The following is a 20451-nucleotide window of genomic DNA, read 5'->3' as shown; positions in this document are numbered from 1 at the left end:
CCTCTGTTCTTTGCAATCCCTGTAAGCCTGCAAAAGCAGTCACAGCATTTAATCTGATAAAAACCAAGTTGTTTTTTTATCTGATGACTGGTAGCATTGGGAAATAGCACACTTCAAGGTTGTGGTGATGACCTGCTTCTCTGCACTGAGGACAGATTTATTCAGATGCAGCCTCCGTGTTGCCATTGCTGCCAGCCATCTCCATTCAGTGTTCATGCTGTGTTTCACTGGTCACCTTGCTGATACTTTCTGTAACATCATTAAGGTTAAACCTGGTCTGGGTAATGGAGTATTCAATATAGCTACATACTGACTACGGCTTCTTCTCTTTGCCTCTCTTCTAACCATATCACTGTAGCATCAGAAGGATTAAAACAAACACAGATGTGTCTGTGTGCATAAGTTCCAAGGACATGCTTGTCTTCCTGCATTGCTGCTGTGAGTATGGCATCAGTAAGATGTTCACACAGGAGCTTGACAGCAGTTCAGAGACACTGCTTGCAGAGTTAGTGTGAATGCGGAAAAGCATTCATGAGAGCTTCATCCTTACCCATGCAGTTTCTGTAATTTCCTGTGTCCTCAAAATAGTGCTCAAAAAACCAAAAAATCCCAAGTGAAAGCATCTTGCTCACAGTTCTGCTAAATTCTTTATGATGTATGATTATTCAGTATCACTAAGGTTGGAAGAGATCTGAACACACAAGCAGTTGGAGTGGGAACTGCAGCCAGCCAGTACAACAGAGGCTGTTGGATACACTTCAGTCTTAATAGTTAAGCTGTGCACTTTGTTTACTGTAGTAGCCTGGTGTTTATATATAGCTTAAGAATATCTCAGAGTTTGCTGTTCAGCTGCTACCTACTGGAAAGGAACTTTAATACTTAAAGTGAGTGTAACCCAGTTCTGAAATGAGCCTGGATTTTATAGAAATGTGTACTGGCTTTGAGGCTGTTGTATTCATTGAGGTATAGCTTGACCTTGAGCCACTGATACCTTCCTACTGAGCAGTAATGCTAATGACTTTGCCATTTTAGAACATACTGCTGCTGCTAGGAGCTTTCAGCTAGAAATAAATATTTATTTCAAGAAAGCATGAGATATCATTTTCTTTTAATTTGCTTAGGAATTAATTTTTATTCTGAAGATGGGTGGATGAGAAGTCTTCTGAAGCTGGATTGTGTGTCCGTAGGAACTTGTACAGGTGTGACGTGATTTAAAGCTGTTAACAGCTGTTTAGCTGCTGGTGCAGCTTGATAAAGAAATGGCATTAACCATGAGTACTGATATGAATGACTTTGAAGTCATTAACACTGACTTTGTGTTTGAAGTGCAGTATGGTCATTGACGGTCTTTGAGTGCCTGTGCGATGCTACAGCTAATTTCCTAATGGGCTCACAGTTTTGCCCATCAGTAAAAATAAATGCCCTGACTTGAGCTCCTCATGACCAGCCATGTGTGCTTCCAGCTGAATGATAAAGTCAGCTTTCTTCATGATCATCTATTCTCTGTGTTGAAGTTGCTGTTACAGGACAGGACAAAGTGGAATAGCGATCTGGGGAACAGGACACTGGAAAAAAATCACATGCAAAATCTGATTGAGAAAACATTACTGACCTGACAACGTGCTTAGATGTGGGCTCCCAGTTTACTGATCTTTTTATTAAGGTTGCTTTAAGTCCTTGTTCAGATGAGAACTGCTTAAGGCTGCTGTGGGCTGTATCAGAGTAAGGACACTTTAAGGGATGGTTCAAGTCATTACTATCCCTTCTTAACTGTGTAGGTGCTTTTGAAATGAAAACATCATGCTTTGCTCAAGGAAAATACAGGGCGGGGGGAAATGATAGGAGACAAGCTGTTTCAGCTGTAGTTTAGGATTCCACGTTTTAATCTTTGAAACAAAACCTGCCTTGGATGTCATGTGCAAAGGTGCTTGTGTCAGCTCCCTTGAGCTCAAAGGTGATAGTCTAAGGCGACCACCGCAGTCTTTGCTCTCTGTTGCCATCTTGGGGTGAAGACTGACAGTTCTGCGGGTGGGTGAGAAGAATGGCACTACAAATGCATTCAGTAACAGGTTTTAAAAGTACAGTGGGTGGTTCTGTTGACAGTTACTTCTATATCCAAAATATACTTCATTTAATGCTGCTTCTTCTGCTAATTTGGGAACTGGAATAACTTTGGTCTTGCCAAATTTATTAGACGGTGTACTAAAGGGCATATCTATTTGGAAGCTTCTCTGAAGGCAGAACTAATGGATGAGTATCGTGGGCTGTTAGGGGTTTTTGTTTGCTTTTTATTTAAGGAGGAGAAAGTGATACTGAAACTTAGCTATCTTCCCTCTTTTTGGCAGATTTTCTTCACCAGTGGAGTGTGAGAAATAGAGACTGAAGAAGATGAGTGAGCTGGAACAGTTACGGCAGGAGGCAGAGCAGCTGCGGAATCAAATCAGAGTAAGTATTGCTAATTGTTTATTATTAATTGTAGAGTTCCTCTAAAGGAATAAAGTGTAAAGATCTAGTGACACTATTTGAATCTGTTACTTGTTCTTGTTGTGCAAAACTTAAAATATTTTCAGAGTATTTGTTTAAAAAATCAGGAAACTAAGCTTTTGGGACAATGAAATGCATTCATTGTATTTCTTAAACAGAAGGTTTTATTTGCTGTTGAAGTTTGCTCTGTTTTGTTATCAGGAGTGGATGTGCCTGTGAATTTAGTTAGTTAGTTATTGTAATTTATTAAATTAAAAAAAGGAGCAGCAAACTTCTAGAGCCTAGGCATGACAAGTCAGGGTTAAAGATATTTGAAAAGCTTGTTTCTGAACTAAAAGTGACCACTGTGCTGCCACTATTGATAAGCAAGTCAAAGCACGGTCTGTGAGGCAAAACCTTTCAGGGATGGATGTCATTTCTACAGGCCTTTTTTTTGTTGCTTCCTGTTAAGCTATTTTCTTTTTCTTTTTTCTTTTTTTCTTTTTAAACGTGGATTCCCCCATATGTGCTATTTTTTTGTTGCAATTACTCATTGATGATAATCCGAGTATGAGCTGTCAAGCCTGAAGTCAATTTACCAGCAATCTATTGCAACATGCCTGTATGTTTCAGTAGAGAGAAAAGTACAGAGTGTAACAAGGATCTTCAAAATCTGTTTATTCTTCATCAAAATTTCCTTCTCCTAGGCACGAAGCATTCATAAATCTGATTTATGTGGGAATGCCTTATTTGCAAACATTTCTGTCAGCTGAAGCTGTGGATTTCTTAGAACACGTTACAGGCACATCGACTTTTTTAGCATGGCATCTGCTGGCAGCAGTTGTTCTGTGGTGGTCTGCTGCTTAGTACACAGGACATGAGGCTGCTTACTAGTATCAGCCATGGCAGTAAACACACTTCATGTGTTAGCCAAGGTGGGAGCAAACGTTGCTTTCATGGCTATTTATTCAGTTTCATTCAAGGAGAGTTCTGTGCCCCATTATTTTCACTTAATGCACCAATGAAAGGCCAGGTGGGGATCAGTTAGTATTGTCTCACTGGGTGCCCCTTCTAGCAGCTCAGTAGATAAATGGGAATAAATTTTACTTTAAAATACTTACATTTAAGCTTTATTATGGCATTGCACAAGTAAAAAGTGTACATAATTGCTTAGTCCTTCCTCTGCCTGATGTGTAACGCCTTTCTCATCACCTTAATGTTGGGGTGACCCAGTTAGTCTCCATTCAGTCTGAGTAATCAGCCAGTCTGGTTGTATGTAAAAGTGTGTTGTGTGGAGAAAGAGATACCAGGCAAGTAAAAGAGCTAGACTGCACTGCAGGAATGGCTGCTATTGCCATTGAGTGTTTTGGTTCAGCATTGGCAGTCAACGTTTGCCTCTTTGCATCTGAGGGCAGGGTTGGATGTCTTATGCTTAATTTTAACTTCAGATTAATATGCCATTTTTAAATGCTCCTGATGACTTAATGTTAAAAAAAAATATATAAAAAATACCTGACCAGATAATTCCATTTCATATTTATCTAGGTGGCTGCTTTATCTTGCTTATTAAATTACTGCAGAGTTTTCTTTCTAAATAGGTGTTTTGATTGGGATGGATAAGAGGATTAAACAAAAAAGGGAAAAATAAGAGTTGTTTGTTGGGGTTTTTTTTAAGTGTTTAGAGTATCTGGTGGGCTGGTAATTTTCAGGAATTACTTTTGATGCACTCCTAAGAAGAGGTGAGGTCACTAACAACATTTGATGTTTTATATATAGCTAGCAGTTTGCTGTCTTAGTTGTTTTCAACTCTTGGGTTTTGCCTCATATTTTCTCTAACAATATAATCACAAAAAATCATCATTGTGCTTATAAAGTGAATTCCAGATAAGATTGTACCTAGCAGCTTCCTAAAGTGGAATAAAACACCATAGCTGGCCATTGCCTAATGGACTTTTTGTAGTCTGCAACATTCTAGAAAGGTTTAATGATTTTACTTACAGTTGCTTCCCTGTGCAGTTACTAAAGAGTGTAGCTCTGTTCTCTATGCTGGAGGGATAAAATAAGACTGCATGAAGTTTTAGTGCAGAAAGTTTGGAATATCAGTGAACACAAAGCTAGGAGATAGCAGGATGACTTTATGGTTAACAGTGGACTCTTTGTTGTATGACAAAAAATCACTTATGTGCGTAGTCACTTTGAGAATTGAAATCCAGGATACAAATCTTGGAAGTGTTGCATACCTAGCACAATGTCATTGAAAAGTCAATTTTATTTTGAATAAATAAGAAACCATATTAAAAAAAACAAAACAGCACATGTAACTTGGGGGGGAAAACATGGAATCTACCTATGTGGGCTGGGAAACTGAGGACTGCACACTGACAGAGTGGAAAGGTTTTTCTCACAAATTCTGTGTTGTCTACTGCATGAACTGAGAAAAATCCCATTTTATAGAGGAGCTTTTTTTATATTATGACACTAAGGATTCTGTTATAATGATGCATATGTAGAAATCACAGTTAAAATGTGAGAACTAAACCAGCCTGTTGGAACTTTGCTTCTCCTGCAAGTTAAGGTGCCCGTTGTATGGGAGGTATTAGGCAGCCTCAAGTATGGATGCTGCTAATAGATCTTTCTCTAAGAAAAAAATTGATTTGTTTCACTGAGAATTCATTTTAGTTTGAATGTTTTCAGGCATTTCAGCTAAACTAAACAAATGAAGTTGTTTCTTCCTGTGGATGAAAGAAGTTCTGAGTGCTAGGGGATTTGCTGCCCTGGTATTTTAAACCCCTCCTGATTCCAGACGTCAACATTTTATAAATATTTCTTCAGACGTTTTAAAAATAAGTTGAGATGACTTAATCCATTCTCAGGCTTGCTTTCTGGGAGGAAATCTGTTAAGGGGGGTCACACCAAACATGCACTAAAAAAACTGGTTAAAGTTGCAACATCAAGTAACTCTCAAGCAAAAAGAAATTAAAAAAATAAATTAAGATTTCAGTCTGAATGTGTTGATGCGGTTCCGAACTCTGCGAGTAAACGTTTTCATTCCTCCTCTGAAAGAGGACGTTGTTATTAATGTACAGATTGAACACTTACTTGAGGTGAGAAGACAGACAAAATCAGTGGTTCAGGTGGCCATGCCTTGTTTATGGGATGCCTGCTTCACTGGTTACAGATTTTTGAAGGGATTTGGAGAAATTGCGAGGAGTTTCAGAGGGTCTTGTGGCTGATCCTTCAGTACTGCTGTTGATAGTTTTATCTCTAACTTCTGCTATAGAGTTCCTGTCTAATTTTAAGCCAATTATTTTAAACCATGCTTCTCAGAAGTGGTTGCTGACTGTGTGCCTATTTTTGTTTTTCAAAGAGGGGAGTCCAAGCTGCAGGAGTGCAGTGCACTCGCAATTGGAACTGAAACCAGGGTTTGCAGAATGTTGCAAACTAGGCTCAGTGGTGCTTGCCTGTGTCAGGTGTTCAATCTTACTCTGATTATACAAACAAGTAAAGCCTGTTTTCAAGATAGGGTTGAATAATATGCAGAAAGCAAGTTTTATGCCCACAGAGTCTGAAATAATGAAAGAAGTCGAGAATGTCTGAATGGAGACCTGAGCACCATCCCTTGCATGAAATGAATGAGGGTGTAGTTGATGATTTTTCTCCTTCATTTTGTACCATCAACAGCTTCATCTTCAGTAAGGCTACTTCTGCCCTGCTCTGCAGATCCTGCCTGTTAATTCTCATCCTGCCCCTCATAAGCAGTATCATCACACTGGCCATGGCAAGGGGGTTAATGCAAGAGCCTCATGTAGCACAAAGATTGCTAATCATGTATAATATGTGGTTGCTTTTTCAGGAGGATCGTTCTTCCCTTGGTGCTCAGCACATCCTGAGCAAGCACATCCACACCAGGGAAGGAATACAGGGAAGAGGGTAGGCACTGGGACTTAAGGATGGCTCCAAATGCCTTTGAATCTCAGTTTGTAGAAAGGGAGACTCAAAGGTTGCTGGGCATGGCCCTTCTTAAGTACCTCTTACTCCACTACCCCAGCTTGTGTGTCAGTGCTTTAGAATCCTTGGACAATAAAACATATTAGGGTGACAGAAGTCATATTGGCATGTAAGTTGTTGTTGGCTTGTGGCTTTTTGAGTGTGGTGAAGTCTAGCTTAAGAGTTACTTTTCCTTTAGATACCTTCTCTCGATTGATGCTCATTATTTCCTTTCAGATTCAAATTGTTCCATTCTTTTGTTTCAGGATGCAAGGAAAGCATGTAGTGACACAACCCTTGCTCAGGTATGGTCTTGGTTCTGTGTATAGGCTGTTTGTTACCTGATGGATAAAAAAAATGAAAATCCTTAAAATTTATGATTGTAAAACATTCCTGTTTACTAACTGAAGGAATAAAGTGAAAGAAGCCTTTGAAAGTGTACCGTGTATTTGTACAGTTGCTTAAAACAAAGCAAAACAGTCCCACAAAACCCCAAACAAATAAACAAAACAGCAAAAGAAATCCCCAAACCTCTGTTTCAATGGATTCTGCTTCCAGTTTACCTTTTAAATAGACTGTTTGTTGTGCTTAATATATTTAGAAAAACTTAAATAAATGTCTAATTTGGAAACAAAAGTATTTCACCTTTAAAGTTCTGCCACGCTTTGAGAAGTAACAGTGCAGTAAATATGGGAGGACTTTTCATCCCTTGATTTTAATTGAAAACTTTCAGATTTTATAATCTGAAATAGCCTCAGTCTTCCATGGTGTTATGTAAAACATTCCAACACTTCCTGAAGTTTCAGCTCTAACCACTGTGAAGTGTGTTGGTGTATCTTCTGTAGCACGTTTTGCTCAGCGTTGCATGGACCCAGTCCTGGGTCTCTACACTAGTATCCTTTTTTTGCTGTTGTATGCCAAGATAGATTATGTTCTATCAAAGTTCAAATGTGTTTGGTTATCTTGCATATTAAAAATAGTTCTCAGTATCTCAGGAGTTTGTTTTATTTATTTTTAGATCACAACAAGTCTGGACTCAGTGGGTCGAATTCAAATGCGAACAAGGCGTACGCTTAGAGGTCACTTAGCCAAAATCTATGCTATGCACTGGGGATCTGACTCAAGGTTTGTACAAGTGATTCTTAAACCTTCAATTTAAGGGTTAGAAACCAGATGGTCAGCCTCAGAATTAATATCAGGCTTTGGGAGCTGTACGTTGTTGGTGCCATTGCAGGGATAACACAGACCACGACTGTGGGGTTTTTTGTCTGTAGTTATAGTTTGTCTTTTTAAAAGCAGTGAGGACTGCATAGTGGTAATAGAGAATAGAGAATAATAGGGCTGAAAGAAGAGGTCTTTTGCTTGTTTTTACCACAGACATTTCATTTTGCCTTTTCCTTCTAGTTTTAAACAAGTACTTTGAGTCTAAGCAGAGGAGAGTATGTGGTCAATCAGATTCTTACAATGATGTATATTATATTTTCCAATACAACAGAGACAGCTCTGTGACAACAGAGATTTAAAGACTTTATGGACAAATTTAATTTCATAGGAAAAAAAAGATCTTTTGCACAGGACAGGGAAGAGCCTCGTAGCTTCTAGGAAGGACTTTTCTCCTGCTTCCTTTAGAGCAACAAATGGTCAGATGTTAGCAGTGCCTCATGGTCTACTGTGTCATGTAGTCCAGAATGAAATACATCTAGAATCTGTCCTCAACAGAGAGCAGATTCTTGTATTTCTCCCCTACATTTCAGGTTATCTTTGTGTATAGTTAAGATATTAGCATATGAAAAATAAAAGCAGCTGTGGAGAGAGTTCATAAAATGTTTTTTTCAGTAAGTTGCTTGGTCTGGTTTTGTCCATTATGGATCACGAGTCCCTGTGGACATGTGATTCTTTGGTCAGGTAATGTGTTGGTCTTTGCAGATTTTCTTGTAACAAGTGCTGTGTTCTGTTTCATATTGTGTCCCACCCTCCCCAAAATAAGCAGAGGATAATAAAGGAATTAAGACATTTCCAAATCCCTTAGTAATCATGCATGATGCATGTCTATTTTGAGGTTCTTCTGGTTTGTCTTGTATTAACTTATTTTCCTTTGTGTTCATATTTAGGCTACTAGTCAGTGCTTCTCAAGATGGAAAATTAATTATTTGGGATAGTTATACAACAAATAAGGTAAAGTTATTTATAATCCATATCAAAATTTCATGCATAATGTGCGTGCAAGGGGGCTTGTGTCTACTTCTCCTGTGGCTGCAATGTAAAAATGCAATGAAGTAGGCTTTTCCTAATTCAGAAATGGCATTGTTTATATATTTTATGTGGGTTTTTTCTTTCATGACTAGCTGTTTGCTAGTGGTATGTTGTAGGCTGTGTCTCAGAAGCAATAGTTCTAGGTAATATGCAACAAGTTCACCTTGATTTGCTAGTGCAGAAGCTTGTAGCTGATGTTCTCTGCCTGTGTGGTGTTGCTTCTGGAACTAAATTGGTTTTAAACTGTAGAAATGTATGACCTCAGAGATTACAGAAGTGGTTTGCCCTTGAGTGCAGAGAAACAGGGAGCAGGGCAAAGAAAAATAAAAAAGGCAGTTGTTTAATGAGAAATCCTCAGGTAGAGAGTGGAGTGGTGATCTGCTTCTGTAAACTGTCTGGTCTCCATGGGTGCAGCCATCCCATCCTATAACCTATAGTTCAGAGATGCAAAAGAATTGGACACAGAAATCTAAGCAGAGTAAGCAAATGTTGTAAGTGTTTGAATTTAGAATAGTTTTCCTATTAAATAATGTACTGAATAATAATGTACGTCTACCCTGGAGACTACAGATGTTTTTCATGCTAATATATATGTATGTGTGTATAAATAGCAGATGGGTTGTAATATGTTGTAAAATTCAAACAACTGAAACTTATGATACACAATCTGCTCCAAGCCATTAACTGGTATGAATGCCCTCAGTGAAGGATGAAAGCCAACCTGTGAGATAGCTTCATGAGCTCTGTCTCTCTGCAGATGCATGCCATTCCTTTGAGATCCTCCTGGGTGATGACTTGTGCATATGCACCCTCTGGAAACTACGTGGCCTGTGGTGGCTTGGACAACATCTGTTCCATATACAACTTAAAAACCAGAGAGGGCAACGTGAGAGTGAGCAGAGAGTTGCCAGGACATACAGGTCAGCCATATTCTTGATGCAGCTTCACTTTTTTGTGTCGCACCAGATGAAACAGTCTGGCTTTGAGGTGTAATGTGAACTGCAAAATAGTTTTGTTGGTTACAGACTAGCTGTTGGGGAACTTTAATTACTGCTCTTGGATTTTAACCTTCAAGATAGTATTTCTGAGCCTGACACTAATGTAACTCTTTTGGTTTTAGGATACTTGTCCTGTTGTCGTTTTCTAGATGACAACCAAATTGTCACTAGCTCAGGAGACACCACTTGGTGAGTTTACCAGTTCTGTTGGCCTTTCCCTTCCCTTTCCCCCTGCTTTTGTTTTTCGCTCTCTCCAGTGACTTAAGTTGTGTTAAAAACTTAAACTCTGAGCTAAGTGTATCCCTTGTGTTAATGTTGTGGCTTTATCCACAGCGCTTTGTGGGATATAGAGACTGGCCAGCAGACCACCACATTCACTGGGCACACTGGCGATGTGATGAGCCTCTCCCTCAGTCCAGACATGAGGACTTTCGTGTCGGGTGCCTGCGATGCCTCCTCCAAGCTTTGGGATATCCGAGATGGGATGTGCAGGCAGTCGTTCACAGGGCACGTGTCGGATATTAATGCAGTTTGTGTAAGTGAGCATTTGTATTTCCATGTGGGAGGAAAGGGGGAGGATAAAAGCTGCAGTTGCAGAATTCAGTTTATAGTCTACCTGGTTATCTTACAGGCTTTGGGGAGACCTAATAGCAGCCTTCCAGTACCTGAAGGACAGAGAGGAACTGTTTACAAAGGCCTGTAGTGATAGGACGGGGGGCAATAGCTTCAAACTAGAGAAGAACAGATTTAGATTGGATATTAGGAACAGGTTCTTTACTATGAGGGTGGTGGAACACTGGAACAGGTTGCCAAGGGAGGTGGTTGGGGCCCCATCCCTATTCAAAGAGGGGCTCGACAGGCCTCTGGGGAGCCTGATCTAGTTGAGGATGCCCCTGCTGACTGCGTAGGGAGTTGGACTAGATGACCTTTGGAGGTCCTTTCCAACCCAGACCATTCTATGATTAAAATGAGTTCATTAGGGGAACAGGCTGTTACATTGTATGTAATGAGTCCAGTTTATAAGTGAATTATTATTACTGCTTCCAAGAATGCATTGGAGCATTCTTGGAATAGTTTCAGCCTATGGTTTTGCTCAGTAACTGAGACCTTTTTTGAGATGTGTAGAATGGAGGAGGGAAACTTTGCATTGCACTGATGTGTTAAAACCTGAAAATGGTAGATAAATGCAGTATAGTGAGAGGGAGCAGAATAGCCAGGCATCCACATCTGAACATTTTTTGTCGAACAAAAGTGTAAATGATACCTTCTGTTGAAAAGAGCTTTCAGGGAAATATTCTGGAAAGCAAAGCTAAAATCAGTACTTATGTTGAATATTCATCCCCTGGAATAATCTGGTAATATTTATAAACTGGATTATATTTCCTCTCTGTCATTGTAACACTATGTTCTGATCTGCAAGATACAGGCTCTGATAAATAGGGAATGAAATCTAAGTCTAAGCTGCATCTGTTTTTGATAAACATGAAATATTATTAAGGCTGAGAAAATTCCAAAAGCATGACCAACAGAAAAATGCAGTCCCTATACTTAGACCTGAGTCCTGAGACGTGTTGAGCTCATTTCATTCCCATTTCAATCAACATGGCTGCTGTAAGAATGACTCTGACTTGGGAGTAGGCTTTTGTGGGGTTTTGTTTCATTTTGTTTTTTTAAGTTGAATTGCTTGCTTTGCAGTCTTCTATCCTGGCTGAGCCAACCTGGCTGACCAGCTCAGGGTGGAACGTTGTGTACCAACCACTTCACTCAGGTCTTCCTGGCCCACAGCCAGAGTGCACATAACTGTGTTTGGTTGCATCCCCTTTGACTCCTGTTATCGGGGAGCTGTCTGGGTACAATTCCAGTCATTCAGGTGCTCCCAGTGGTATTCTAGAAGTGTTCTGTTGCTTAGCTCTGCGTGTGCATGATTTTTAACGTGCAGGGGCTTATTTTTTCTCTAAAATGAAGAAGCCTGCTTGTATCTGGTCACCCAGCTGAAGTGACCCCGCCAGGGTTTTGAGATGCCGCACGGGCGATGTGTTTCTCTGGTGTCAAACCTCTCTCTCTTTGTTCCAACTTCCAGTTTTTCCCTAATGGACATGCATTTGCCACTGGCTCTGACGATGCCACTTGCCGACTCTTTGACCTGCGTGCGGATCAGGAGCTGATGATGTACTCGCACGACAACATCATCTGCGGCATCACTTCTGTAGCCTTCTCAAAGAGCGGCCGCCTCTTGCTAGCGGGTTACGACGACTTCAACTGCAACGTCTGGGATACTCTGAAAGGGGAGAGAGCAGGTGAGTGCACGCCGCTGCGGTCAGCTCCAGCTTTCCATTTCCTTAGCAGGGGATGGGTGTTCAAAATGTATGCAAACTGCAGAGCCAGGCCATTGACAGTGCTGTTCGTAGAGTCGTAGAATGATAGGGGTTGGAAGGGACCTCCAGAGATCATCCAGTCCAATCCTCCTGCCAAAGCAGGATCACCTAGGGCAGGACACAGAGGAATGCATCCAGGTAGGTTTGGAAAGTCTCCAGAGAAGGAGACTCCACAGCCTGTCTGGGCAGCCTACTCCAGTGCTCCATCACCCTCACCGTAAGGAAGTGTCTCCTTGTGTTGAGATGGAACCTCCAATATTCTAGCTTGTACCCATTGTTCCTTGTGCTATTACTGGGCACCACTGAAAAAAGACTGGCGCCTTCATCTTGACACCCACCCCTCAGTCAGATACTTGTAGACATTATTAAGATCCTCTCTCAGCATTCTCTTCTGAAGACTGAACAGCCCCAGTTCTCTCAGTCTTTTTTCATAGGAGTGATGTTCAGGTCCCTTAATCATCCTCATAGCTCTCCACTGGACGCTCTTCAGCAGATCCCTGTCTCTCTTGAATTGGGAAGCCCAGAATTTGATACAGTATTTCAGGTGTGGTCTCACCAGGGCAGAGTAGAGGGGGAGGACAACTCCCTAGACCTGCTGGACACGCTTTTCTTAATGCACCCCCAGGATGCCATTCATCCTCTTGGCCACAAGGGCACATTACCTGTCCCTTGGATAACTTGCTGTGCCCTAGGACTCCCAGGTCTTCCTCCATGGAGCTCCTTTCCAGCAGGACAACCCCTAGTCCATACTGGTGCCTGGTATTATTCCTCCCCACATGCAGGACTCTACACTGGTCCTTACTGAACTTCATGAGGTTCACCTTTGCCCAGCTCTCCAACCTGTTGCTGGTGTGCTGGAATCAGCTTGCTTCCATTTCACACAGTTTTCTGCTGGAATGGCATCTTTTCACTCTATTGCTTTTCCTTCCATCTTCCAGTTGTTGCATTCGTTACAGTTTTATCTTCCTGATGTGTGCAGTAAATGCTCCAGTCAGTGAAATACTCCTGTTCTTGGGTATTAGCCACTGTGTATCTCTGTGCTGGAAAATGCCAACTCTTGAGGCTAAGGAACAGCCTCCAAAATTGTCTAATGTCTACAAAAAACTTAATTCACTGAAGTGTAGGAAATGGAGTAGTACAACATTTGCACTGACTTTTGCACCCAGAAGAGGAAGTAATTCAGATAGTAGTAAGTTACTGTAGTCTGTTTGCTTTGGGGACCTTAATTTCCTGCTGTTGGAAGGGAGGGGCTGTGGGCACTTGCAATCCTCAAGTTAGTCTCTCCTGTCAGAATAATGTGGTTATAGAGCAGCTGCATCTTCCTCACTTTGTACAGTAGCTTCTGAACCTTGATTCTGCTGTTGAGGCTGGAAGTACATCCTTTATCTTAAGGGACACGGACAAGCTGAGCTTTAATAGACCTGGATGTGGCACCTTGGGAAAGCAGAGGAGTGCAAGAATGGGTACAAGGAAGGCAAAGGCAAAGCCGAAAGAGGCCAGGCACAGTGATGCTTTTCTAATAGTCTGGCACAGTGCATGGAGGGGTTTCTAATCCTCAGGGTTTGCAAAACATGGGGAAATCAAGGTAGTGCCTGTACCTAGGCCATTACCAGGAGACATCACATTTAATTTTGGAAGTAAATTTGGCTGTAATTGTGGACTTAGCTGGGAGAGCAGAGTAACAGTCTGAAGCCCCTGACACCCCATGGATACTAACTTTGATTGCTTCCTTCTTTTCTAGGTGTCCTTGCTGGCCATGACAACCGTGTCAGCTGTTTAGGTGTCACTGATGACGGCATGGCTGTAGCTACAGGGTCTTGGGACAGTTTTCTCAGAATCTGGAATTAACTGGGAGCCAAATATGTACATTCTCCATTTGAGATCTGGAGAGATCAATGCTGCAGCCTATAGCTGTGAAATAACATTTCTACCTTGTATTTGCAGGTGAAGTTTTTTCTATTCACTGATTATTACACAAAAAGGCTTTCTGTAAACTAGAATAAAAAGTTAAAAAAAAAAAAACAAAAACCAAAAAAAAGGTAAAAAAAAAAAAGTAAAAATCAAGTGAAGAAATAGGGGAGGGGGGAAGAAATCACTGACTTTTTAAAAGGGGCCAGCACACATAATCATGGTGACCGACAAACTAAGAGCCAGTCTTTTTGTTTTTGGTGGTTTGGTTAGATTGTCCTTGAAGGGTTTTTGCTTGTGCTCAGTCTGCTAATCCTGTACTTTGGGGGTTGGGGTTTGTTGTTGTTTTGGGTTTGGGGTTTTTTGGGCTTGTTTTTTTGGGGGTTTTGTTTGTACATAACAGAATATACACATTATTATAGCAGCCAATCATGTAACATTTGTCTGTATGTAAAGAAACATGTTTGCATTTTTTTAAGGAGCTACATTGATAGCTTTGCTTTTTAACCCGAGGTGTCACTTCTGAGTTTTGTAGTGGGTGAGCTAGGTTGCTGTTTTAAATGTTCTTTGTGAATTTCCTGTAGATAAAGTGAAGCCAATGGTATGTCTGTGGTTTTTTTTTATAATGGAAGGCATTGGGATCCTTTTTTGTTTGTTTGTTTTTGTTTTGTAAAAGGCCCTGGAGACTCCCAGTTAATACCTACCGCCTTATTCACTCACTTCTTGACCCGCTTGCCTATTTTTAACCGTGGGGGTTCCTTCCTTCAAGCCAGTGGTTCCTGGTTCATCCATTGGCAGTCATGGCCTCCAAACACCAAGGAGTTAACGCCAGGCAGACTTGCAACAACAGCAAAAATAATGTAAAACAAAACCCAACAAAGAACCCCAAAAATCTGGTTCGAGAAGTATTAGCTTCCTTACTGCAGCTTTTTTGCATCAGTTACTCCAAGCAGTCCTTGGGTAGGGAAGCCAAGCGACCTGCACTGCTGTAGTTAAGTGGCTGAGTGCTTTTCCTTCTGACAGTTCAGCTCCGACTAAATGAGGCTGTTCTTGGCCCGTCACAAACTCCGGCTGATTGGCACTGGCGGAGCGGTTTGGCCTGACGCTGGGTGTGGAGAGCAGTGCATGTGCAAAGCTTGCTCCATTATCACAGTCAGCTGAGAAATTCAGGAGGACTTTGCTTAAATTCTTACAGAAGGTTGCACTGTGCAGTTAATCGCCTGTAATCCCCCCTCCCAAGCAGGGGGTTGCCAAAGCATACCACAACCAAAAGCGCTTGTTGTCAGTTATGTGCAGTGTGAATTAGAAGAGGAATTGTGTAACTTACACTGAACCAAATAACCTTACTTACCTGTGTGACCCTTTAAAACTTCATACTAGAAACTTAGTGGCTTTGCTTGTTCTCCTGTGGTCACAGAGATCTGTGCCATGGTGGCTTATTAGATGCTAGGTGTTCTGCAGCGCTGTCACTGTAAATAACCATTTCCTCTCCCCTTCCTCATTTTTATTCTGATTTTTGTGTCAGTTGCTTAGAAATTACAGGTTCTGATTGAGTACAGTTGAGTGTAGATGTAGGGAAATCAAGTGGCTGATGTCTATATGAAACTACCCGGGAAGATTGCTTGACTTTTTGGTGCCTGGCAGCATGCCTGCACTTGCAATGGATGCTCTCTTGGGACTCTGTGAAGGTCTGTGGCCTTTTTGGAAAGGGGAATTAAGTCTATTGGCTTCTCTTAAGTGACTTATTTTAAAGAGACCTGAATTTTACCTTCCATCAGCTTGGAAGAGGATGTTAAGCTGCCCTCATCTGAAGTTATGGGGAGTCTGGGTATCTCTGGGTCAGGTGGTAAATATATGTGCCCGGTGTTCTTGTAATATACCAAAACAGATCTGTGGCTGAAGTGACTTTTTGTCAGTTTCTGACATTTGTAATCCTAAATTTCTGTACTTCCAGACTGTGCCTGTAAACTTGCCATGTCTGTAATGGTGAAGGTGCCAACCAATGTACCAATCAATCACAGTAAATTCACTTTAAAAAAGGAAAAAGAAAGAAAACAACCCACAAACCTGTGGTGTAGGACCAAAATCATGCTCTGTTGTACGTCACAGGGATTCCTCAGCATTTTGCTTCATGATCTGTCTGCATTAACCAGAACTGTTAGGGACTTCTTGTTACTCTCTCGAGCGAGCAGCTCTTTGGGATCTTGCAGACTTGGTTGAGTTCTATTTTTATGTTTTGTTTTTTTTTCAGTGGTGCACTTGATTATTGTTTTGCTTTTTGTTTTGTTTTAAACTCACAGCTGCCTTGAGTGAATCATTCTGGAAATTTTGTTACTAAGGAATTGTAAGAAAATACTCTTTTTCTAGACACAAAAAGGAATATGATGTTTTCCATACACGTGTGTTGTTTCGAACCGATCTCCTGGTCAACACCTTTGTGAAGACAGGTGCCATTTTTACACTCTGGTGTTCTAAAGCCAGTTTCTACTTGGGAAACTCCAAAAGTGATTTTACAGATGTATATAACTTTTTTCTTAAAAGTTCAGGTAGACTCCAACGTGGTCGTGGCTCTCACGCAGGTATTGCTGCAAGCGATTTCGCTGTCCTTGTTTGATGGGCAATTGTCTGCTGGATTCAGCCGCTTTTCAGATCAATCCTAAGGAATGCCAGCTGCTTGCTAATGGAGGTTTCCAAAAGCATCAGAGGAATATCTGCCAGGTTTTGCTGTTTGGTTAACCAGTGTTTGCAGTGCTGCAGGTCCTGAGGCCCCTCCGGTGTCAGGGCACAAGGAGACCTGGAAGAAGCCCAAGCGCAGCTGGGGAAACAGTGTCTGGGACTTCTTGGGAACTTGTAGAAAGCTTGTGATAGATCCTGCCATGGTGATGTGTTGCTGTTCAGTTGCTGTCCTGGGTATAGAACTGCCTCTTTTTTTTATACAGCCTGGAGATTTAATGTAACACATTGTTGTTATGTGAGGCCAAACGACGACCTTGCACAGGCTGTAGTGCTTCTTTTTCTATACAACCATAGGGGACCTTTCAGGATTGATGCCCTTAGTGAAATGGGTACAGTTTTAATGGCTCCTCCTAATGAGAGCAAAGTGATACAGTGACACTTCACTGCAGTGACTCTTCATAGCTTTTACTTGAAAGGTTTTATTCCCAGCTTTGCATCTCAAGGAAAATGGTCTGTACCTGCAGTTTGACATAGGCTCAGGCATGCAGCTCGTGTGATTTCCAGTTTTGCACCATGAGAGCACCCTCACAGCAGATGTTGCAGCACTAGTGGGTACCATCTTAACCTGTCTTTAAGAAGTTCATTGCCAAACTACAGCATGACCTGAATTTCACTTGACTTGTGTGATTGCAGAAGTGGAGCAGCTAAGAACATTGTGGCAGAATGGTGGCCAGGTAATGCTTTCCCAGCCTCTCTTCTAAAAAGTCATTGGGTTATAGTTTGGAAAGTGGAACTCTGTACTTTGTATAACATTTGTTTTATCCAGGTGCAAGTATTTTGTCAGCATTTTCAAATGTTGACTCAACTTTCCAACAGAGGATCAGGCAAATGCCCAACCTGGGCACGTTCCTGTGTAGACTCAGACTTCTGTTTATTGGTGGAGATATTGGTTGAGATTCTGGATACCACAAAAAGCTTCTACATGGTATTGTGCTGATATATACTTGCTTACTCCAGTAACGTGGGCCTGTTCCCATCTGCCTCCAGACCTTGCTTCTTCCAAACCTCACTGTCCTCTGTCGTGCTAAACCGCAGGTGCGCCACGGTACCTGGCAGAACCGCTAGCGCGATGCGCTGACAGCCAAGATGTACACCATTTGAGATGGAACGTGGATCAAATAGGCTTTTCCCCCTGCCAAAGGAGAGGGCCTGACCTTGCCTTGGCAAAACTGAATTGATGTCAAAGCTGGTCCTGGTGTGCTTACTGTAATGCATGGGTTGGAACTAGTTAACTCTTTAATTCAGTTACGTGTAACCGCTTGTCCCACAATGAAGTTCACATTACTTTAAGGTGGAATGAAAACATTGTGAAAACATTCCAGGAGTGCTTAGTCTTTCCTCTTTGAGGACACTGTCACCTCCACTAGGTTTAGTGCTGTGCTTTAAGATGTTGGTGAGAGTTCTTGGCTAATTGACTAGTTGGTATAAATGGTTGTGTAGCAGAATGACTGATTTTTGAGATAGCGTTTCCTGTACAAGTACTTAAGCATGGGTTGATGGTGCACTTTGTATACAGTAATCTGGCGTGCATGCTGGCAAACTACTTCCTACACTTCAGAGGCACCAAGAGCCTTCTTAGCCAATTGCTGGTGATGTAAAATACATGCAGGATGTTAATGCAGTGTTGTTATGGTAAATGTGTGAACAGTGTTACTAATTGATATAACTGATAACAGATTACATGTGCCTGACATTCTTATACCACACAGTATGTTTAGGTTTTAACTAATATGGACTTCGGTGGAATAGTCTTAGGTATTTCAAGCCTTTGTTTTACTTACACAATGGTGCTCTAGTTGTGGGGTTGGGGTTTTTTTTTCTCCTTTTTCTTTTTTTTTCCTTTTTTTTTTTGGAAATAAAAGCATCTGAACACTTGTAGTACATATTACATCCAAAGGAGTCCAAAACAAACTGCTTCTAAACATGCTTGAGTTGAATTTGTCTTTCGTTTCCAGCATTTCTCATTAATTTGGTTTTGTTTGTTTGGGGGGGGTTTGGCTTTGTTTTTTTCCTCCTTTTTTTTTTTTTTGTGTTTGTTTGGGGTTTTTTTAATACTTGTTGCTGACTACTTTGGAAAACTTTGGTAATGTTACCAATTATGAAGTGATTCTGCACTGCCTTTGGATTGTGTATGTATTCAGAAACAGTCTTAAAGCTTTTATTTAAGCTATTAAAAAAAAAACCAACAAAAAAACCAGGGACTTTGTGCCATTTGTTCTTTAACAGTGCTGTTGTAAAAAGACTTCCCTGTGAAAAAAAAAAAATCACTTGCTATGAACTCTGGTTTATAGCTGCTTCTTTTTTTTTTCCCACGATGGATCTTTTTCTTTGTATTTGTACAGTGGCTCAGTGAAAGATGTTGCCATGAGTTGATATTGTAACCAATAAACAAGTGCTTTTAACCAGATGGCCTCATCTCTGAATGTTTCATTACAGCTGTAATGGTTCCTGTCCTATGGCTCAAGCTTCTTCCTGTGACACTGGGGTTAGACCAGCCCTACCTCCAACCAGGTCCTGTGTCTGTGAGCTGGTCACCATGAACTGTTCTGTGCCATTTAAACAGCATGAGTGAGCTGCCCCTCTGAACAAGACCCCTGGAAGGAGCTGGAGGTGCTGGTAGATAACCAGCTGAACGTGAGCCAGAAGCGTGCCCAGATGGCCAAGAAGGCCAAAGGCATCCTGGGCCTGTGTCAAGCACAGTGTATCCCCCAGGAGTAGGGAAGTGATCAGCACTGGTGAAGCCACAGCAGAAGTACTGTGTTCAGTTCTGGGCACCACACTGTAGGGAAGATCTTGAGGTCCTGGCATGTGTCCAGAGGAATGAAGCTGGTGAGGGGCTTGGAGGGTGCCATAGGAGGGGCAGGTGAGGGAGCTGGGGTGGTTTAGTCTGGAAAAGAGAAGGGTAAGGGAAGATCTTATTGCTCTCTACAATAATGTGAAAGGAGGGTCTTGGTCTCTTCTCCCAAGTAACCAGTAACACATGAGGAAAGGGGCTGAAGTTGTGCCAGGGGAGGGTTAGATTGGACATTAGGAAAAATGTTACTGAAAGAGAGGTGAGGCACTGGATCAGGCTGCCCAGGGAGGCTCCATCCCTGGAAGTGTGTAGATGTGGTAATTGGGTCATGGTTGGACTAATCTTCAACATCCTTTCCAACCTTAATGAGTCTATGAAACAATTGTGTAAGTATGAAGTCAAATAATTATGTCTTTGTATGTTTTTTGCCTGAGAATCTTAGGAGGTGTGCAGTGAGTGGTGAGACACTAGACAAGGGTTGCCCAAAGAGGTGAGGGAAGCCCTATCCCTGGAATTTTTTAAGGCCAGGCAACCTGATCTAGTGGAAAGTGTCCCTGCCCCTGGCAGGGAGGGTTAGAAGGGGATGGTCCTTGAGGTCCTTTCCAACCTTCCAACCCTGACAATTCTATGAGTCTATGAAGTGAGCTGTAAGTGGAACACTCCTTGATTCTCAGTTTCAGAACTGTTGTTGCACAACAACCACACTCCTGTCAGGGGCAGACCCCTTTCCCATCTTTCTTTTTTGAATCTGCAGCATTAATTTTCTCCAAAACCAAACTGTAACAGTACTGCTGTGTGGGGTGCACAGCTTGAGCTTGCTTGTCTGCTGCAGGAAGAAGCTGCTTCAATTCCTCCTCAGCAGTGGTGTCCTGTCCTGGACACGCACCACAGCTAGGAGAGCCTCAAGTCAGCTGCCAAATAACTTTACTGGAGCAAA

General features: G+C 41.7%; 1 protein-coding gene across 1 annotated transcript in view; it reads left to right on the top strand.

Moving 5' to 3' along the window:
• Positions 1-19127, top strand: part of GNB4 (G protein subunit beta 4) — a 33026-nt gene extending 13899 nt beyond the window's left edge. The window contains exons 2-10 of the mRNA XM_068145064.1: positions 2346-2445; positions 6717-6755; positions 7469-7575; positions 8562-8625; positions 9461-9623; positions 9824-9890; positions 10035-10236; positions 11782-11998; positions 13818-19127. Of these exons, the coding sequence (XP_068001165.1) occupies positions 2389-2445; positions 6717-6755; positions 7469-7575; positions 8562-8625; positions 9461-9623; positions 9824-9890; positions 10035-10236; positions 11782-11998; positions 13818-13924 (1023 nt within the window). The 5' untranslated portion in view covers positions 2346-2388 and the 3' untranslated portion in view covers positions 13925-19127. The remainder of the gene's footprint in view (positions 1-2345; positions 2446-6716; positions 6756-7468; positions 7576-8561; positions 8626-9460; positions 9624-9823; positions 9891-10034; positions 10237-11781; positions 11999-13817) is intronic.
• The last annotated feature ends 1324 nt before the right edge of the window (positions 19128-20451 follow it).

Source organism: Melanerpes formicivorus, unplaced genomic scaffold (assembly GCF_026170545.1).
Source record: "Melanerpes formicivorus ecotype bairdi unplaced genomic scaffold, bMelFor1.0.p_v2 SCAF_12, whole genome shotgun sequence".
NCBI classification, from domain to species: domain Eukaryota; kingdom Metazoa; phylum Chordata; class Aves; order Piciformes; family Picidae; genus Melanerpes; species Melanerpes formicivorus.
This window is presented reverse-complemented; position numbering and strand designations above follow the sequence as displayed.